Consider the following 19,454-nt stretch of genomic DNA (forward strand, 5'->3'; position numbering starts at 1 on the left):
TAAGACAAGGTAAGAGAGAACCATATGTATACAAGAGGTTTAACTTTTTTTCATTTATTGGTATTTTGACAACAACCTGGATTCCAAAGACTTTTGGCTTAAAAGATAAAATCTAGGAAATTTAATGGACAAACATTGGAGTGTTAAATAGTTGTTTTGGAAGGTATTCTTGATTCTTTTTCTTCAGGCTCTTAAACATATAAGGCATTTTACAGTACTTGACATACACATAACTATTCAACTTGGCACAACATTGAGGAGAAAATAAACAGAACATTATGGCATATCTTTCATGTGTCTCTATTAAAGCAATATTATAGGTAAGGCAGGAACAAGCAAGCTGTATCCTAATGTTGTCTTTAACACTGAATGGCACTGACTAATATTATATTTTACCCATGATGGCATTCCATTCTGTCCTATCTCCTATAACACTTAAGGCTTTGTAAAAGAGAGATGGAGTATTAATCTCATGTTCATGAGACCATGTGGTCTGTGTTGAAATCTGTGTTGGTTTTGCTGTACTTAATTTCCTGTTCGGAAGTTGTTTCGCCATGAAGCGTTTCACAGCTAAGAAAACAAAACATTTTCAATGTCTTCCTCCTTTTCCTATGTATAAGAAACAATATATGGTCTCTTTTTTGTTGTTGTGTCAGAACAGTTTTTCTGTTTCGTGGTTTCGACCCGTCTTGGATTTATTAGGCTGGGGTTCCAAGTTTTGGATCGGGACCTACAACTTGGTTTCTGGTCTTGACTCCATCTCTGCTTTGTAGTCAAAGTTAAATGCTAGCATGTAAGACATCACTACTAAAGAGTTAACATTCTTTTTAGTGTTCCAAGGCAATTTCCAAACTGTAAATTGGATGATTCTGACTGTTGTAGTGATTTACTCTAAAAGTAAAATATTACATTGCTTTCGTTCTCCGATTTCAACAAGAGGTACTATGGTATTTTAGGTACATTTGAGATTGTCTTATCATTAAGCTACTTCTCTCTGTCACATACCCGCTCAAAGTAATATTGTATTTTATTTTTTTGACATTTGTCCAATAAATAGAGCAACTTAATCAGCACAATGCTAGAAACTGGTCTGGATATGTCAGTGTTCTGCTCATTGAGCTAATCATTACGTTGACTAAATTAAATCTAAATCAGATTTGCGCGGTGCAAAAGCACTTTTTTATGTGAAAGTTTGACCTTGATGTTTGTTTTTGTTGTTGAAAGAAGTGTTTTTTCCCTCCACAAACAAATCTATTAAAGGAACATTCAAGAATATCAATACAGAATGAATCGCTTGTAAAGTAACTGATTTGATCAAATCTGTTAATTATATTTGAATTTGCAACTTCTGCAACGTACCATCGAATTAAATACTAGCTTTAAGCTGACTGATGCTCACAATGATCATGGTATGGCTATAGCCCTTTTTAGACTAAAGCAAGGGATTGCCTATGAGATTGTAAAGTGCTAATATGGAGGCACCCTGATAAAAGTTTCAAAGCACACAGATACACAAGTATTGACATCTCCAACAACAAAAAATAACCATTGCAACTCAAATTAAAACGTGGGACATTAACATTATACATGATCACACAGACAAAAAAAAAACAATTGTAAAAGAGATGAGTGTAAGTGGTGTTTTCTAGATTCAAAACAACTTGCATTGGGTACCCCAGAACATAGACCACAGTGGTACAAGTTACATAAAAGGTTGTGAAATTGAGAACATTTCCAATTTCCTAATTTCTTATCGCCATAAAAAGTCCTACAAATTTACTGTTGCTGATAGATTATATTCTCCTTGAAAATTCAGTGTTGCATGAAGTTCAACAGAGGGCGCCAGAAACCATTAAATAATCTCAATGTTTCAGTCTCCCTTTGTCTCAGGGATGCTCAGAGCAGATTTACAAAACATAAAACAGGCAGTTTAAGTGAGGGGTACCCAATATGTTTTTGCTACAAAATAATATTTTTTCTATTCATACCCTGAGGTTTAAAATCACAATTCTCTTGCTATTCAGGTACATACTGTATTTGGTAAAACCTATCATTCACATCATTCACAAGGGCTAACATACTAAGCATAATCATTTATGCTTCATTTAAAAAGTACATCATCTAAATTTTATGGTGCAAAATGTCCCAGGACCCTGTCATACTATCATCATCCTCCACTGTTCATGTCTGAAAATCTCACATCTCAAAATGTTGTTCTCAGTAGAATTCCATGTTTTTTTCAGTAGACCTTGGTAAGACTGGTTCTGTTGGTCTTCAGTCTAGTCAGTCAGATACAGCGACTCAAACTGCCCAAAGCAGGCCTTAATACAAAGGCCTAGTTGGCACTCATAAAAGAGGCTAAAACGATTCTTCTTGTTCTGCCAGATAAAAAAAAAAGAGGAGGAAAATCTCCCTTGTTTTCTTCCAGAGGGGTGTCTCCAGTGTAAAGGGACTGTGGTTACTACAGGCTTATTAAAAAGGACCGTCCTGCCTCTGCTCCTATTGGCACACACCTCCATGAGAGGCAGCTTGTTAAAGGCAGGCGTGGTGCAGGGCGGGGCCGTGGTGTGTGTTACGTGCCCAGACGCAGGTACGCCACGCCGCTCCCGTCCTGGCTGAGTTCTCGGTCTCTCTCGTCCACGTCGTCCCTCTCCAACCCCGGCAGCGTTAACGTCCTGTGGTGACGGGGGCTCCTGACCGACATGGTGGCCAGACTGAGGTTTCGACCGGGGTGGGGGGAGGGGGGGCGGGGGCGGCCGCCACCCCCGAGGTCCGGAGGCAGAGACGGGGAGGTCCTGGAGTCCTCTCTCTCGCTCTCAGGCGGACTCTCCAGGTCTGAATCTTTGTCTTCCTCGTCCTCGTCCTCATCTTCCTCCTCCTCCTCCTCCTCCAAGGTGAGCTCAAACTGAAACTTGTCGCCCCCTGTGGAGGATCCGCTGGCCCCCGGCGCGCCCCCGGATCCCCCCTCCTGGTCCCTGTCCTCCGGGGTGGTGGGGGAGGGGGAGGGGGAGGGGCTGTGTGGGATCATGCTCTGGTACCACTCTCGGTTATCCTCCAGGGTGTCCAGGATATCCTGCGCGTCCGGGTGCACCAGGTCAGCCCAGGTCTCCCACAGAGGGTGCACGATGTAGTCAATGAAGCCCACCTGGGGAGGGACGAACGAGGAGATTGAACACAGCAGGGTTTGGAGAGGCGTTAGACATGACTGGGGAAAGGGGTCGTCGATTTACCCCTGTGCCTGACATGTCAGCATCCATCACGCATTACAAGAACACGATTCCTTTCGTCGAGCAAATATTTGAAAGATATGTTTTTGTGTGCGAGAGACAGAAAGAGCTTTCACTAAGTGACCATCACTTTTTTTTCAACTTTGTGTGTGTGTGTGAGTGTTAGTGTGAGTTTGTGATTGTGTGATGGTAAAAGGATATTGGCATCCTCTTTTTACAAGACAGGAGGAGACAGGAGAGTAAGGAGTTACAGTTCATAATGTACAAATAATGGATTCCAAAGTCAAACCTCTTTCCATATTTATGCTTATTAAAATATATGCTCAAATCAATACTTGGAATGTATGTCTTGGCTGAACTGCAGTTTCCCTCTTCTTTGAGAGAAAGCAAGAGAACGTAACAGTCAGGGGTGCGTTTCCCGAAAGCGTCGTAAGCCTAAGTTGATCGTAGAATCCATCGTAGGACGAATCTTAGTTTTACGGGCCGTTCCTAGACATCGTAGCTAAAGTGTCTCTTGAAAATTCGTAACTCTTGAAAGTACATAGATTAGCCTACTCCTTACGAGCATGTTTGGGAAACGCACGTAAGAAATATCGATGGTTTCGTTTTTTGCTCGATCGTTGCTACGATCCATCGTTATCGGGAAACGCAGCCCAGTACTGTTTGAGTGGCACAGTCAGGTCAGCAGGATGTTCAGAATATATATATATATATATATTTACATTTAGTCATTTAGCAGACGCTCTTATCCAGAGCGGCTTACAGTAAGTAGCTACAGGGACATTCTCCCCGAGGCAAGTAGGGTAAAGTGCCTTGCCCAAGGACACAACGTCATTTTGCACAGCCGGGAATCGAACCAACAACCTTCTGATTAATAGCCTGACTCCCTAACCGCTCAGCCATCTGACTCTTATATATATATATAAGAAAGAGAGAGAGAGATTGTTACCTGGCTCTTCTCAATGGAGGCGTTGTGCTTGTCACACATGGGGCTGATCTCCATGCCCTTGTCCCTCTCGCGGTCTCCCTGGGTGAAGAACTCTACCATGATGCGATCCGTCCACTGCCGGTACACCTGCAAGGGCTTGGTGGGGTTGCTCAGGTCGGCACAGTGCACCATGTTCTGCAACACCTGGATTTGTTCAAATCTTTATGATTATCCAAACCTTAGAGAGTTGACTATTTGCAAAGCTTTTGGTCAAACAGAATGAGTGTATTGCAGCAAAAGCCATTCCTAAGGTAAGTATTTGTTTTCAACAAAGTGTATTTCAACAGAACTCAGTGTTAAACATGTTTAGTACAACTAATAAAACAAGGTTGTCATACAGGTAAGTTATTTATAAACGTCATGCTGGAGGTCAGAGGTCAGAGTTACAGGAGCTACTTCCTGGTCCTCACCTGAATGCGGTCGGAGTAGTTGTCAAGCAACAGCACCCCGAGACTGGTCACCTTCTTGGTCTCCACCATGGTCTTCAAGTCAGCGAGGAAGTGCATGTGTTTGGACATGTCTGTAGCCAACACCTATACAGCACAACAACACGTCAGTGTGACTTGCATATCTTGATTTTTACATCTGAATTAATTGCATACGTATGAAAAAGGTATACATTCGCGTCGTTTCTTAGGTAGTCGCTAGACAAAAAAGTAGTAAATTAAGTAGTTAAATAGTTGCCGTTTTGAAAGTCAAACTCGCTCTCGTCACTCCTCAAGACTGACCATATCGATGACCATCTTCCTGAGGGATTGTCTCTGCTTCTTGTTGATGTTCTGGAAGATGTCACAGTTGTCCTCCTGCAGCAGCTTGAAACCCACCGCCAAGTGGTGGTTCTCCAGAACGGAGGTGTCGTTGTACATCAGGGCCAGCTCGGAGTCTGTGGACCGAGACACAGACCTGTTTAGATGCTTCACTTTGAGATCCGTCTCAGAAGAAGGCTAAGATGAGGAAGGGAGGCCGTACTTGTGTTGATGAGGAACTGGTTGGACACTCCAGGGTGATCCACATCGTGAATGGCACTGGCAAACAGAGCAGCCATGATCTCCAGATCAGTGAAGACTGCCTGCAACCGGAAGAAAAGACAGCTGTTGAGATGCTGATCGAGTTTGATCAAATTATTTATACCCTAGCCTAGCCTAAAGTACCATTATATCACAACTGTACTGTACCATAGATTATGCACACTTTGATTTCAGATTTCAAAATTGTAGCAAAGAACGACGTGGACCAGTGGAACGTTCCATGCCATACCTCCAAAGCAGGGGTGGAGAGGAGGATGTGGGTGGACTGAACCACATCCGCAGCGTGGATGTTGTTGTGGTAGGCCACGTCGGCGTGGTAGTGGTCCTCCAGGGTCATCATTAACGTGATGAAAGTGTCTGTGGGAATTTTAAAGGACTTGAACAAGTCTCTCTCCTGGAAGTGGTGGAAAGAACAGACGGTGGAAGGGTTAACAGCTGCCTGTACCTTGAGTGGAACGAAAAGGATAGATAAAAATGAAAACTGACGTTCGCAAAGTTCCGATTTTCTGTAAACTGAAATCCAATCCTGTAGCTGGACCGGGCCCATTTACAGTTTATAACAATATAAATAATTTATTTTATTTATAGTGCACCCTTTACTCTCCAGACAATCTTAGTTACAAAAGTTACACTTTAGTTCTAAGTTTAGGCCAGAATGTAGACCTAAATGAAGGTATATCTTTTCTGAGACGAGTACTGTACCTGAAAAATTGAGTACATGACCACTGTCAGAGGACGATTCCCAGAGTATTCGGCTATCTTGAAAATATCTAGCCCCCATCTGTTGATGTCCTCAAATTCCTGGGGACACAAAACAAATGAGGAAACGAAATAATGCTGTGATTGGAGCAATGAAATGGGCCTCATATACAAATAACACAAACTCCCAGTGGAGCTGTGTGTGTGTGTGTGTGTGTGTGTGTGTAATGTACATGTGTTCACCTTGGCCAGCAGGTCTTCCTGGTGTGTGTTGACCCCAAAGCGTGGGATGCAGGTGGGGGCCAGGCTGGGGGTTGGCGTGGGCTTCTTGACCCCGCTGATCTGAGACATGGGTCTTTTCTTCTTCTCCTTCTCCTTGGGGGGCGGCGACAGAATCTCCACATCATGCTGCTTTTCTGTAACACACAGACACACACATAAACCTGAATTATGATCAACAGTGTATTTCACAATCTAACCATGTCCATGTTTTTAACCTTCCATCGAATTCACAGTTATTTAAATCATGTCCTTCAAGCACCTGAGTGTGCAGCTGGCAGTACTGAACTGAGAAACAATATATAGTGTTAAGGGAAGATAAATGTTCAGCAGCTGTTCATTTAACAAATATACACTGCACAATAATACTTGGAATTTTAATATAGTTATGTATATCATATAAAAGGATCTATAGTGTGACTCTCTCGTAAAAAAGGTGCCTTTTCGATATAGAATTTTTTGATTGTTAATTCTGACTGTCACACTTATATATGCACACAAAGACTTAATTCGGATTGGTCAAACCATATAATCCTGTATGAGCTTCTAGTCGGATCGGCATTGACATTTAGCCTACAAGGACACACAGGCTTGTGCCACGCCATGAGAGATTCAGCTCCCAATCTCACCTCTCTCCCAATATTTCCTCTTCCTTTCACCCAAAGCCATAGTACTCATTTCCAATCAAGGCTGATGTTGAAACGGACGTAATCATCACAAAACGAACAAAAATACCCATCCTCTCTCTGTAGGAGAACATTCTGGTAGTGGTCCATTCTGCGACGATATTAGTTAAAGACTGGCTATTGACGCAACGACGGTCTAATAATATTACTGTCGCCGTGGCAACGCCAGACAATGTGTCCGGGAATGCCATCGAACCTCTTTGCTGCTTACCAGAAAGCAAGTGACAAGCCACAATAGAAATATGACTGATTAGCGTGCACAGATTATACCACATACATGAATACTATATTCTCTGTCATCTTTTTGCATGAATTGAAGTGGATAAATGGATTTTCTGTAGAACTATATGCCACCACGTTCACATATGAAGGGGTCAGAATCAGGATCAGACTTGAGGTGATACTTGCTGTCCATTTTTGTTTAAATGTGTACCGTAAACAGACGCGCTCACCTAAGAATGTGCTGGCAATGAACTCTGACACCTGGTTTCCTGAACGGCTGGTTTCAGACAGCTGTGTGAGTTCTCTGTTCAGCATCCTCTTAAACTGGGGACCAAACACAAACACAGCAAGAAAGTACATAGGCGTTAGTTGCATCAAGGCAAGGTGGATGTAGAATACTAACTACCCGTCTAAAAGTAAGGTTGTTCAGTTGTACAGTCCACACACACACACAAGATTTTTTATAGATTATTTTTGTAAAAGCATGTAATCAATATTAATTTGGTTGACCACATAACATAGTTAAGATTAAAAGGTTGACCATGTTGATTGTTACAGTTAAAAAATAACCAAATACTTCAGAAATGTGCTATGCATGTACTATTCACAATGTGAATTTCACATACAAAAGAACTGTCAAAATGACCATTCCTACATCAATCCCAACACAACACCGGGACTAACTGCCTCGATCTGATTAATTATTTGGATGGAGTAACACTGTTAGTCAGTTAAATACAAAAACCCCTTTGACAAAACTGAAGAAAAAAACCACACTTATGAATGTGAGGGGATCAGGGGATAGAGTCAGAAGAGAAACCAATGAATGAAAGCCATAAACAAAAACAAACACACATTGACTTCACGCACACACACAAAACATGACACACACAGGCATGTCAGATGCACACACACACACCAGACACAGTTGTCCATACTGTCCAGCATGTTACGCTTAAAGTTAAAAATCTCACATGAAAGCATACAGTACTAAACCACCTCAACATAAACATGCATGCACACAAAGTAAATGTTTGTTAGTCCGTCTTTCATGAGGGAGGGCGGGTGGAAACAACAGTGGCTGTTTAAGCCACCATCTAGATACAAACCATGCAAGCACTCACTTCTAGGATCCTCCAAAACCCAAAAACCAAGACAGACAGTGCATTCCAGCACCATTTATGACACACGTACCGTGTCAAAAACTCCCCTAGCAACAGCAAAAAACTGTCTCACAGTAGACTAGGTGTCCTTCATGCCCAGAGCTGTCCGGGGACACACTGGAGCACATGGCTGTCTGCAGCCTCTCTGCTCTTTTCCCAGCCCAGCCTACTGTACCTACAGTACTACCCTAACATTCTCAACGTAAACACAGAAAGGGGAGGGAGACAGAGAGAGAGAGAGGGAGAGAGAGATATACTGTAGATATATATAGAGAGAGGAGAGACAGAGCGCACAAGGAAAGCCTCTCCATCCATATCTCCCCCTTAACCACCTGCATGCGGGATGCCCGCCATCCAATGAGCTTCTCTGTACGACAGAGGCTGGGTGGAGGAGAGCACTCTGATTGGTTGGGCAGGAGAGTAAGGTGGGGGTTGGAGGGGGATGTGTAATGAGAGCAAAAGCTGAGAGAGGGAGATCGGGAAAGTGAATTGAATAGGGAAAGCTCCTTCAATGGAGATGGATTAATTGAGCCGATCAACAAATTCAATTAACGTGTTTGGTGAAAGAAGGGAATACTGCAGATGGTCCCGAGAGACGGCAGTAAGCGTTGCCCTGCAGAGCCAACAGACAAAGCACCATATGTAGAATGCACATGGCTCTCGTGTGACGTAGCCAGAGCTGTCGTCTCAACTACAGCCAATCCTGTCAGCGTGCATGTGGAGAGGGGATGGCTTCAGTGTGTGTGTGTGTGTGTGTGTGTGTGTGTGTGTGTGTGTGTGTGTGTGTGTGTGTGTGTGTGTGTGTGTGCGTGTGTGTGTGAGCATGTGGCATCAGATCCCGATACTCAAATTCATCCCTTCTAATGACATGTATGCGTGTTTGTATGATGTGAGTGCGTGTGTAATGTGAGGGTATGTGTGATGTGAGGGTATATGTGTGTGTGTGATGTGAGGGTATATATGTGTGTGTGTGTGTGTGTGTGTGAGATGTGAGGGTGGGGAGGAGTTGGAAGGTAACATGGGTGTAATCCATTTCATTCAAAAACAGAATCAAGAGACCCACTGAGAGAATGTGGAAACATCCTTTTACCCTTCAAACCACCTTGTTCTATTCCCCGGTCCCACAGAAAGATAGGTTTAGCTCAGCGAGCTATTGACTGCAGATCAAGAGGTTGCAGGTTCAAATCTCCCTCGGTACGTTGCTAAAAGCGTCTGCTAAATGAATACATAAAAACAGAACTCACTGTTATAACACATAGAAAAGCCCAGTACGTTCCCCTGCCTAGCAGTGTATTTTTTGTATTCAAGGTAACCATCACCTGCTTTAGGACTTCTCAAAGTCCTATAATCACAAAATGAGCAACGTGTTTTATAAGTTCCCTGAGGAGTTTCAGAACCAGAATTTGCAACATGACAAAAAAAAAGAAAAGTAGCTCACCTTATTGGAGGCCATCTCGCTGACAGAGTGACGAGTCTGGATGGTCTCCAGCTGGTCCAGGCACCAGTCCAGCTCTTCCAAGGTCTCCACTGCCAGCTTTTGATAGGGCTCCTCTGCAGGCGGGGCACAAAAGTTCAAGGGTCAAACAAGTACTACAGGACAAGTTCTCCATGTAGAGAAACCAAATAACAGGCCATACTGTCATACCAAGCATGATCAGTGGAGATGTGACTGGTGACTGACCTGCTAGGCATGGTTTGCACATTGATGGCGGGTTGCTACTTGGTGGTCTTCTGTTGGACAGAAAAAAAATACAGATCCAGACCTTTCCCTCACTTGTTTATCACGTCGGCCATCTTGGTTCATTCTCTAGCTAGCCGTCCATTCATCATGTCTGAAGTGGGCTTGGTGGTCTTTGTTTGGGAAATGGGAGCAGTGTGGGATCAAAGATAGAAAGCGTGGTGTTTTGACTCAACGTGAAGCTACATAAAGTTCTTACTTGTTGCCCACGCGATCTTGTAGATGAGTCAGTACAGCAAAGTTGCTCCTCACGGTGCGTAAACTGGCAAGTACCTGTAGTAGGAGTGATGATTACACTGAATTATGGTGCTGCGCTGCCTGCTCAAATACAGACCGTTCCTTGGCTCTAACCAGTCAAATGCTGTTAGAGCAGTGCACTTGGGGTCCTAGAGTATATGCCGTACTTGTATGACGCTTTGGATAAAATAGTCTGCTAAATGACTCAAATGTTATTTTGTACAAATGTCATTCTTTGACAGAATGATTCGCACTCTCCATTTCAAACGTCAATCAAGGCTTTCGTCTCAGACACTTTTTCTATATCTTTATGTGGAATTCGATGCAACACAAATGTCACCCGGATTAAAAAATATATGACGAATGGAGTAAGCACTTTAAAGTTCTCCCCTTACAAAAACTCAAAAATATTCGACATCTGTCTGGAGCGCTCGGGTGTAAGGTTCCGGATTGTTTTGTAACCCCAGTCGGGTTGTGACACACACTCCCTGTAACTCAACCTCTGCTGCGCAGACCAGGCCTGTTCCTGCGAAAGCCAGAGGCTCGGGTTAAGAGATCTTTCACACACAGGTTGCGTCACTGACATGGTGAAGTGGAGAACAAGCTGCGCTGTGTAGAGAGTGTGTGTGTGTGTGTGTGTTAAAAATGAATTGCCCCTCCATCTTTTTAACACCAACCAAATATACATGGAGGTGGCGTCACCCATTTCGGCAGGGTAGCATTTGGTAATGCAAGTACATCCAGGAGGAGAAAACATGGAGAGGACATTGTAACGTTGATACAGAACACCTGTCTAATACCTCAGATCTGCAGGCTGAATCTTAGTTGCACTGGAATATTGGTCCATCAATTAACAACCCGGGGCACAGTTTACTTATTTCGCAGACAGGTGTAAGACAACTCAATTAAAAAAAGACAGTTAAGTGACTAACCTGTGCAAATGGTGTCACTATCATGTCTTCCCCGTGGCTGAAAAACAATTTTATAAAATGATTAAAGGCAAAACCGCAAGCAAAGGTTTACAATGTCTAAGAACCCTACTACAGCAAAACAAACCCGTTTTAGAATATAAGATATTTAAAAGACATCATGAAAAAAAAAAAAAAACAAGTATATATATGTTACAGTTATGTCGTTAAGATAACGTGTTGGAAATAACATCATAACAAAAAATCACATGCACATCTGTGGGAAGACAAACCAAGTTTATTTGGGGTTGTGTGATCATGCACATAACACCATTTATCGCCATACTGGCCTTTTGGCAAAGACAGCAGACCTAGAGTGCCACATGCATACACACTGTAACAGGGTCAACTGGGATGCAATACAGTGTTTTTTGAGCGGGAATATTGAGGAAGTAACAGGGATTGTGTGTGTGTAGCTTGGAGGTGTTGGGAAGGTTGCAATGGGCTGGTGAGCGAGGGAGGGAAGGATTCTGAAACGTTCAAATGCGAAGGGGAGGACAAACACAAAGAGAAAACATCCTTGTGATCTCTCACCGAGGTAGCCAACTGATTTCCCAGTGCTTCAACCCCTCTTCCCTTTAAAAACATAAGGCAGAGGCTGCAGATGACTGACTAGCTAGGACCACAGAGGAAAACCTACTGCGTACGTCGCTTTGTCTTCGTGAACAAACATAAACAATAAAGTGGCTGTTAGATCTCAGGAACAGCCACTGAGTCGGGCAGAATCGAGGATTACATTGGGACCTCCCTTGTTTCATACGATACTGTTAACAACGTGAAGCGATGCCAGTGTAGACTGTAGTTCACAGCGTGGGACCGGTAGTACTGGGATACTTACAGCTCACTGGCAGTGGAGGAGTTCCGGGACATGGTCTTGGGAGAGAGGTCGAAGTCCGAGTCGGAGCGGTACAGGAAAGACTCGCGCCGCTGGCTGTGGGGGTAGTTGGCCTGCATGACCATGCCTGAGCCAGGGCTAGCCTGGGGGTCGAGGGGGCTGCGCCCCACCGACAGCCCATTCTCCACATCGAAACTGGGGGAGAGAAGAGGGAGAGGGCTGGGGTTAGCGGTCAGATTATGGTTGTGTGATGGTAAACAGGATGTTGGCATCCTCTTTTTACAAGGCAGGAGACAGGAGAGTAAGGAGCACTAGTTACAGTTCATAATGTACAAATAATGGATTCCAAAGTCATCTTTCATCTTTATGCTTGTTAAAATAAATGCTCAAATCAGTACGTGGAATGTATGGCTTGACTGAACTGCTGTTGCCCTCTTCTTTGAGAGAAAGCAAGAGAATGGAGAGAGAGAGAGAGAGAGAGAGAGAGAGAGAGAGAGAGAGTGAGAGAGAGAGAGAGAGAGGGGGGGGAGGAGAGGAAGGGAAAGAGGATAAATGGGAGAGAGAGAAAAAGAGGCAGAAAGAGAGGGAGAGGGAAGGAGGAAGAGAGGGTAAGGGAGAGAGTGAGAGAGAGAAGGAACAAGGCAGAAGAAGAAGGAAAGAGAGAATAAAGGAGAGGATGTGAGTTCTAGTAATAGCCAGTCATTATGTAATAAGGACTCGCAGCAAATGTACTCGCAGCAAATGTACCCCTTGATACCCTGCATACCCCCCTGGGCAATGGTGAATCAGGTTATGCAATAGTCTACAACTCCAAGATGAAATGTGGACCGCTGAATTCATCCAACTGTTTAAGCTACACAATCTCAAAAATCAACTTCTTTTGGTAGATAATAAACGTATATACTGTCTGAATACCTGCTTTTGCATATATTCAGATATATAATATATATATATACACACACACACACAGGGAATGCCCTCTTTCTCTCCCTCCCTTTCATATTCAATGGTATCTCCCCCCTCAGCACTTTTCGCCAGCTCTGACGACAAGGACTGCATCGATAGCAGCGCTTGTGGCGTCAGCAGCTATAAATAGCTCTCTTCAGGAGGGGTGGATGCTGCCAGTCTATATATAGATTCAAGGTGGAGCAGAGCTCCAACACCCTCACGGCCAGCTTGGGATTTCGTCCCATTCATTTATATCAATGCAAACTGGCTTTTGGCAACACTGGTCAACCATTCTTTTCCCATATGAGGGAAGAAATTGAAACTGATATAAGAAGCCATAAGCTGTCTTTGAAGGGTAAGATTAATCCCCAATCATATTTTCATTTGTTCACCATGAAAAATGACATAATAGGTCAGCAAAAACAGAGTACCGAGGGGTCAAAGGTCACTGTCGTTTCCTCTTAGCCTTCTTACTGCTTCTTTTCCCCTTCACTAAACAATACAGTGAAGAAGGATGAAAAATAGGCCCCAAAAACCCAAGGTTTTTACTTCAGAAACAGCAAGAAATATCTGACCTTTTCTTACTGAGTGCGGAGTCAAGGAATTAATGAACTTTGGTATTCATTACACATTCCACACTGTAAATGTAGTTGAGTTATTTTTATATGTTTGCACCCCCTACCGGGCAACATGGGTAACTACAAGCCCCATCAAATAAATGGAGATTTCTGCCATACTAGATCTGCCCGGGTCGATTGTCAGTGCTATAATTGTGGAAGAGTCTGGGGGCACTGAGAGTGGTAGACCACGTCAAGTCACAGAGCAGGGTTGCCAAGTGCTGAACATAACACGTAAAAAACAACTGTTGCATCACTCAACTCATGTCAGGATAATGCTACCTAACGTGCGTACTGTAAAATGGAGGAGGGATAATGGTCTGGGGCCGTTTCTCAGGATTTGGTCTCGGACAGTTTGTTCTGGTGAACGCTCCTCTTAATGCGACAGGATATAAATACATTTGAGACAATTTGGTGCTTCCAACTTTGTGTAAATGCTTTGGGGAGAGCCCTTTCTTGGTCCAGCATGACTGCCATTGTGCACAAAGAAGGGTAGGAAAAGAAATGGTTTGACGAGGCTGGCTTGGAGGACCAGACAGGCCTGCACAGAGCCCTGATCTCAACCCCATAGAACACAGATGATTGAGAGCCAGGCCTCCCCATCCAACATCAGTGCCTGACCACACTAATGCTCTCTTGGCTGAAAGGACTCAAAATCCCAGACACATACTCCCAAAATCGTTTGGACAGCCTTCCCAGAAGAGTGGCAGCTGTCAACTCTTGTGTCAATGCCCGTGGTTTTGGAATGGGATGTCCAACAAACTCCTATTAGGTCTGATGGCCAGGTGTCCTCAAACACTAAATGGCCAAAAGTATCATTGACAACAATACAAAGGCAAAAACAAATGTCAGTGACAGTGTTTATTTCTGCCATGAGAAGTCACCGTTTCAAAGTCAGTTTAATGGGATGTCGGGAGTTTTGGGTGGAAACATGAGGTTGTGGAGCGGTAACCTTGAGAAGTTCTCACAGGATCCTGGCATTGTTGATGTCCTCCAGGGTCTCTGACGCAATTCCATTTTGAGACATCTCCACCAAACCTAATAAACCACACACATGGCTAAATTAAAATCTGGTCATGATGACCTTGACTGTCGCTCAGAGCTTCTAGTCTTGTTCTCAAACTCTGACACGGCTGTGTTCTGTGTGTGTGTGTGTGTTGTCTATGTGAGTGTGAGATAGGGCTTTCAATCCTGGTCTGGGTTACATTTACACTTAGTCATTTAGCAGACGCTCTTATCCAGACTTACAGTAAGTACAGGGACATTCCCCCGAGACAAGTAGGGTGAAGTGCCTTGCCCAAGGACACAATGTCATTTTTCAAGGCCGGGAATTGAACCAGAGACCTTCGGCATACTATCCCGATTCTCTATCCGCTAAGCCACCTGACTCCCTATACAGTTATACAGTGAAGTGTGAAGAAAAAGACCCTGCCGCACCCTAGCAAAACATGACAAAAGGGCACTCCTTGCTTTAGCAGCATGTTTACTATTAAAGGGGGCTTTCTCGTTCAAACTGTGAAATAAATTTAATTTGCTGTGAGTGGTCAACCTACAATGACATGGGAAAATTCCACATCAACAGATGAACAACATAAACCTCCCATGGGATTCAGAAGACAGCCTTGAGAAGCCTCCTGGTCTTTGTCACCGTAGACAAATAGACCTACCAGATATTTCTCAATTACAGTCGTTTATCAGCCGATGAAAAGACTGAAAAACCCCTGCCTGGACCAAGCTGCTCTCCTTTCCGTCTTGATGGCCCAGAGCCAGGCCTTGCGTAATCAGGTCGTGCCTGTCTCCTGTGATTGACACCAGCTGGACAGACCAGCAGCACTCATGGGAACGAGAGGAAGATCTGAGGGACTTTGGAGTTTCATTCCGAGACCCAGATGTTATCGCCAACCAGAAGCTTCCAGAGGATGACACGGAATCTGGAGTCAAAAGTCAACCCTCTACCTCCCCCTCCCCACCTTCACCCCTTCCCCCCAAACCCCTTCCGTCTTCTTTCCTTGTGGCGTGAGAACCAGCTCTAGGGGGGCCTGGCCGACCGACGACAATCAAAGGAGAAAGTGTGTTTGCGTGGTTTCTGGGGGCCGGAACGCTCCGGGAAAGAAGGGAGCGGAGGAGAGAAAGCGGGTTTGGAAAAACATGGTTTGTGTGTGTGTGGATGTTTAAGGGTGTTTGTGTGGGGTGTGTTTGTCTGTTGGTCTCTGTGAGTTCCTGGTATTGCGTAACCGCGGGTGAAGGGGACCAGGGGCACCTGGTCTGGGTAGGGGGATGTTTACTCGGCCCCTCCACTCCATTGTGTGTGATCTACAGGCACCAGAAAAACAAGTTGTGCCACCCAAAAAAGATAGACAAAAAGACGGCTTTGAAAGTAAACATTGTCTGTGTAGACGTCTCCAAACTGATTTTTTTTTTCTTGCTTGAATGTCACCCTGTATACACAAGGTATGTTGTTTACTGTATGATTCCTTTGCATGGAATTTGATTTCAGTTAGTTAGTCTCCAGCACTGACACATAACAAGCTAGCTAGTTATGTTCAGAAACATACCATGGCTATGTTCGAATGTACGAAACATTTTGAAGGTTACTTGAAAAGGTGTTTTGTGCACACGATTACCACCACCCATCTAGATAGAGGCCAGAATAATTATCCCTATGAGGAAATGAGGTGTGAATTATTATTTAACCCAAGGATATTCATAGGCTTTTATAGGTCTTCAATACACCTCATAAATGTTGTAACAACCAGAGGAAACTGGATAATAAGTTGTTTCCATTACATCAATTTGGAAGTTGCCCAAAAAGACTACATTGTGCGTGTCTAACAACATATGATCTAACCATTTGAGCATATGTTTGTCTAAATTTAGCGTGAGGAGAAGTCCTTGCACGAGGGCCGAGGAGTCAACAAAGCGAGCATGTTTATTATTTTACTCCCTGACCTTTGACTTATTGGCGGAGGACCGACTCTCCAAAACACGAGAACTTGACTTGTGGTCAACGATGTGAGAGAGGCAAAAGTTTACAGGACGTATACACAATGCTCATTCACCACATGTAGAAGGGAACAAACAGACAGTTATTTTTTACATGAACCCCCCCCCCCCCCCCCCCCACTCCCAAACATCTGTATCATCTGCATGGCAACAGAGAGCACCCACACAGACAAATACAAACACACACAGGCAAAACTGCCTCACACAAACTTACTCCAGGAAAAGCCATAAGAATCTTGTCTATGGATGAAAACCACATTCTTGGACCCTTCACCCACCAACCCTGGCAGGGAGGGTAAGGTCAGAGAGTTCCAGTGGCAAAGACTGGCAAAGACAGATAACGCAACGAGGGGGACCAAATCGGTCGTGTTTGTCAAAGTTATAAGGAGGACACAACGGCCTCACAGCTGAGTGCTAGGAAGGCAATGTTCCCTTCAGAAAGCAGCCCATGGAATATTTGTTGGGGCTTTGTGGCTTAGAAGGAACTACAATTTCCCCTTGCTTGGATGTTTTGTATGACTGGGTCACACGACCCTAAGTCTATGTAGTGGTTTAAGTTAAGCTAGTGTCTAAGCTAAGCTACCACGAAGCTAGCGGTCTAAACTAAGCTAGTCGACTTCATTATCAGTCCCACATGGCTTGGCTGACCTGGTCTACAGTATGAAAATGGTGTAGGCAATTTATCCCGTTGTAAGAAAAAGTTGTGTCGGCTGAATAGTGAGTGGCCAGGGTGCTGAACGAAGAGGAAGAGAGGAGGCAGAGGGAGAAGAAGAAGAAGAAAAAAAGACAACTGATCTTGGGGCGGAGGAGGGATGAGGGGAGCAAGGTAGGGGGGCTGGGATCTCAGGACCTACATCAAAGTGTGTGTGTGAAAGTTGAACTCAGTCGAGCTGCTGGTGACTCCTCGAGGTTGCCTGGTCTGGTATGTGAAAGTGCGAGTGCGTGTAAGTGCGTGTGTGTAAATCTGCTCGGTGTGCACAGAGGAGCTCCTTTTTGAAGGTGGCGTGTATGTCGTGACATGGATGTCAATCCCAAAGGGAGAGTTGTCATCCAGGCCACAGCAGTCTCGTACTGTAGCAAGGTATTCAACTTCAGACACACATAAATATAGAAATAGATTCCACACACTGAGACACATAATAGAGTGTTCTATTAAGTCGTAAAAGTTAAGCTCATTTTCTATTCCTAGGAATGGCAACACTACTTTCCATGGGAGATTCAATTTGATTGAATTTAATAACTTTTACGGTTAAACTAATCCATCTGAGAGGTTATTCTCAGGTTCTACCCATCTTAGCTGATTATCAATCATGAAGGAAACAAGAACAGATTATATAAGTCACAGCCAGAATCTAATCACACAGTGGGGAAGCACGTGATGAGTATTGTTAACCCATCTGAAGAGTTTATGAAGGGTTACAGTAATAGAACTCTTGACACAAACCAGCATCCTACACCAACTCACACAAATCGTTTTTACACACATGGGCAAGCACGCACACACACACACACACACACGCACACAGCTTACAGCCAGCCAGCTGGGCATGATTAGGGTCCCAGTGGTGCAGGTCTCTATTTGGTCCTGTCATCGACCGCATATTGAGAACCTTCCATCTTCCATCAGGCAAAGAGCAAATGCTAGCCAGGCACAACAGGTAGGCGCAGACACACTCTGTCTCTTTTTCTCTCTCTCTTTCCCGCTCCCCCTCTTTTTCTCCCTCTCCCTCTCCCCTTCCTTTTACTCCATCTCCCTCTTGTCCCCCCCTTCCCCTCCCCCCTCTCTCTTTCGGTAAAACAACAAGCACTGGGGAGGAGGGGACCAGCTCTCCTCTAATAGGTTTCATTTGGCTGTAATAGGTGCTGCTCAATAAACTGGTATTGAGTCCTGAAGCGAGGCAGGCTCTGCCACTTCCTCCTAAAATTAAGGAGCTGGGAAGACTGCAGGGAGAGTGATATTTCCTCACATGGGCCCGGGCAGTGTCCGGTGTTTACCAGCCAATCAGAGTGGTTGGCCACTGCTAACGTGGGCCACTTCTTGTATCCATTGGCTACTTAACGCCTGGTCTGCTCCCCCCGTCCCTGGCCCCCCCCCCTCTCCCCCCTCTCCCCCCCACATCCTTTAAGCACAATTATTTTGTATTATTTCATTGCAGCCTGTAGCTTGAGACAGTAGTGTCCTTTCTGTGTGACAGATGCTTGGATCTTGAAAATTCCTAAGCCAACATGTGTACATACTGTAAACCCAGGTTCAAACTCTCCTCTATTGCTCGCTGTCACACACACACACACACACACTCCTATCTGTGCCAGGGGCCCCCGGGTCATCGACCATAGATGCGTAGGTGACAGATCGTAGTCTGTGCTGACATGATGCCAGTGACATCATTGGTGGTTTCCTGGCCGTAGGGAACACAGCCTCCAAGCTCATTTGTCTGCTCACTGTTGGCCAGTGGTTGCAATTCAATTTCTGTCCATCTGTAAACTCTTTCTGAAAGGCAGTCTATGAGGGAAATTTAGGGTCTCAATACCCATACAACCATACTTGGTATGCCATAAAAATATTTGGTATGTCCCAATACACGGTCAGTATACAGTCTGCCAAACATGCCAGGATGTTCTACCGCATCTGGTTGCAATTTGCAGCAAGCCAATAATGCTTTTCGGGTTGCTTTTCAACGTGCACCTCGTTTTGCTCAACGAACTGTGACGCAAGTGTGAGACGAGGCTCAAAGTTCAAGGCCCAATGAGGAAGGGGTATGTCCCAATTGTTCGCACGCTGCGTGCATTGGCACATACTTCATTGTAAGGGTATC

At 44.5% G+C, this 19,454-nt stretch overlaps 1 protein-coding gene across 3 annotated transcripts in view; it reads right to left on the bottom strand.

Annotated features, from left to right (window-relative positions):
* Positions 1–1,277: 1,277 nt before the first annotated feature.
* Positions 1,278–19,454, bottom strand: part of pde4cb (phosphodiesterase 4C, cAMP-specific b) — a 36,072-nt gene continuing 17,895 nt past the window's right edge. For all 3 annotated transcript variants that reach the window (XM_067229479.1, XM_067229478.1, XM_067229480.1), the window contains 14 exons: positions 12,074–12,265; positions 11,200–11,236; positions 10,230–10,303; positions 9,974–10,023; positions 9,731–9,843; positions 7,360–7,453; positions 6,186–6,358; positions 5,946–6,044; positions 5,473–5,637; positions 5,185–5,284; positions 4,944–5,098; positions 4,626–4,748; positions 4,177–4,359; positions 1,278–3,145 (listed from right to left, as the gene is read on the bottom strand). In XM_067229479.1, coding sequence (XP_067085580.1) covers positions 2,573–3,145; positions 4,177–4,359; positions 4,626–4,748; positions 4,944–5,098; positions 5,185–5,284; positions 5,473–5,637; positions 5,946–6,044; positions 6,186–6,358; positions 7,360–7,453; positions 9,731–9,843; positions 9,974–10,023; positions 10,230–10,303; positions 11,200–11,236; positions 12,074–12,265 — 2,131 coding nt within the window. In that variant the 3' untranslated portion in view covers positions 1,278–2,572. The remainder of the gene's footprint in view (positions 3,146–4,176; positions 4,360–4,625; positions 4,749–4,943; positions 5,099–5,184; positions 5,285–5,472; positions 5,638–5,945; positions 6,045–6,185; positions 6,359–7,359; positions 7,454–9,730; positions 9,844–9,973; positions 10,024–10,229; positions 10,304–11,199; positions 11,237–12,073; positions 12,266–19,454) is intronic.

This window comes from Osmerus mordax, chromosome 26, assembly GCF_038355195.1.
Source record: "Osmerus mordax isolate fOsmMor3 chromosome 26, fOsmMor3.pri, whole genome shotgun sequence".
NCBI lineage: Eukaryota > Metazoa > Chordata > Actinopteri > Osmeriformes > Osmeridae > Osmerus > Osmerus mordax.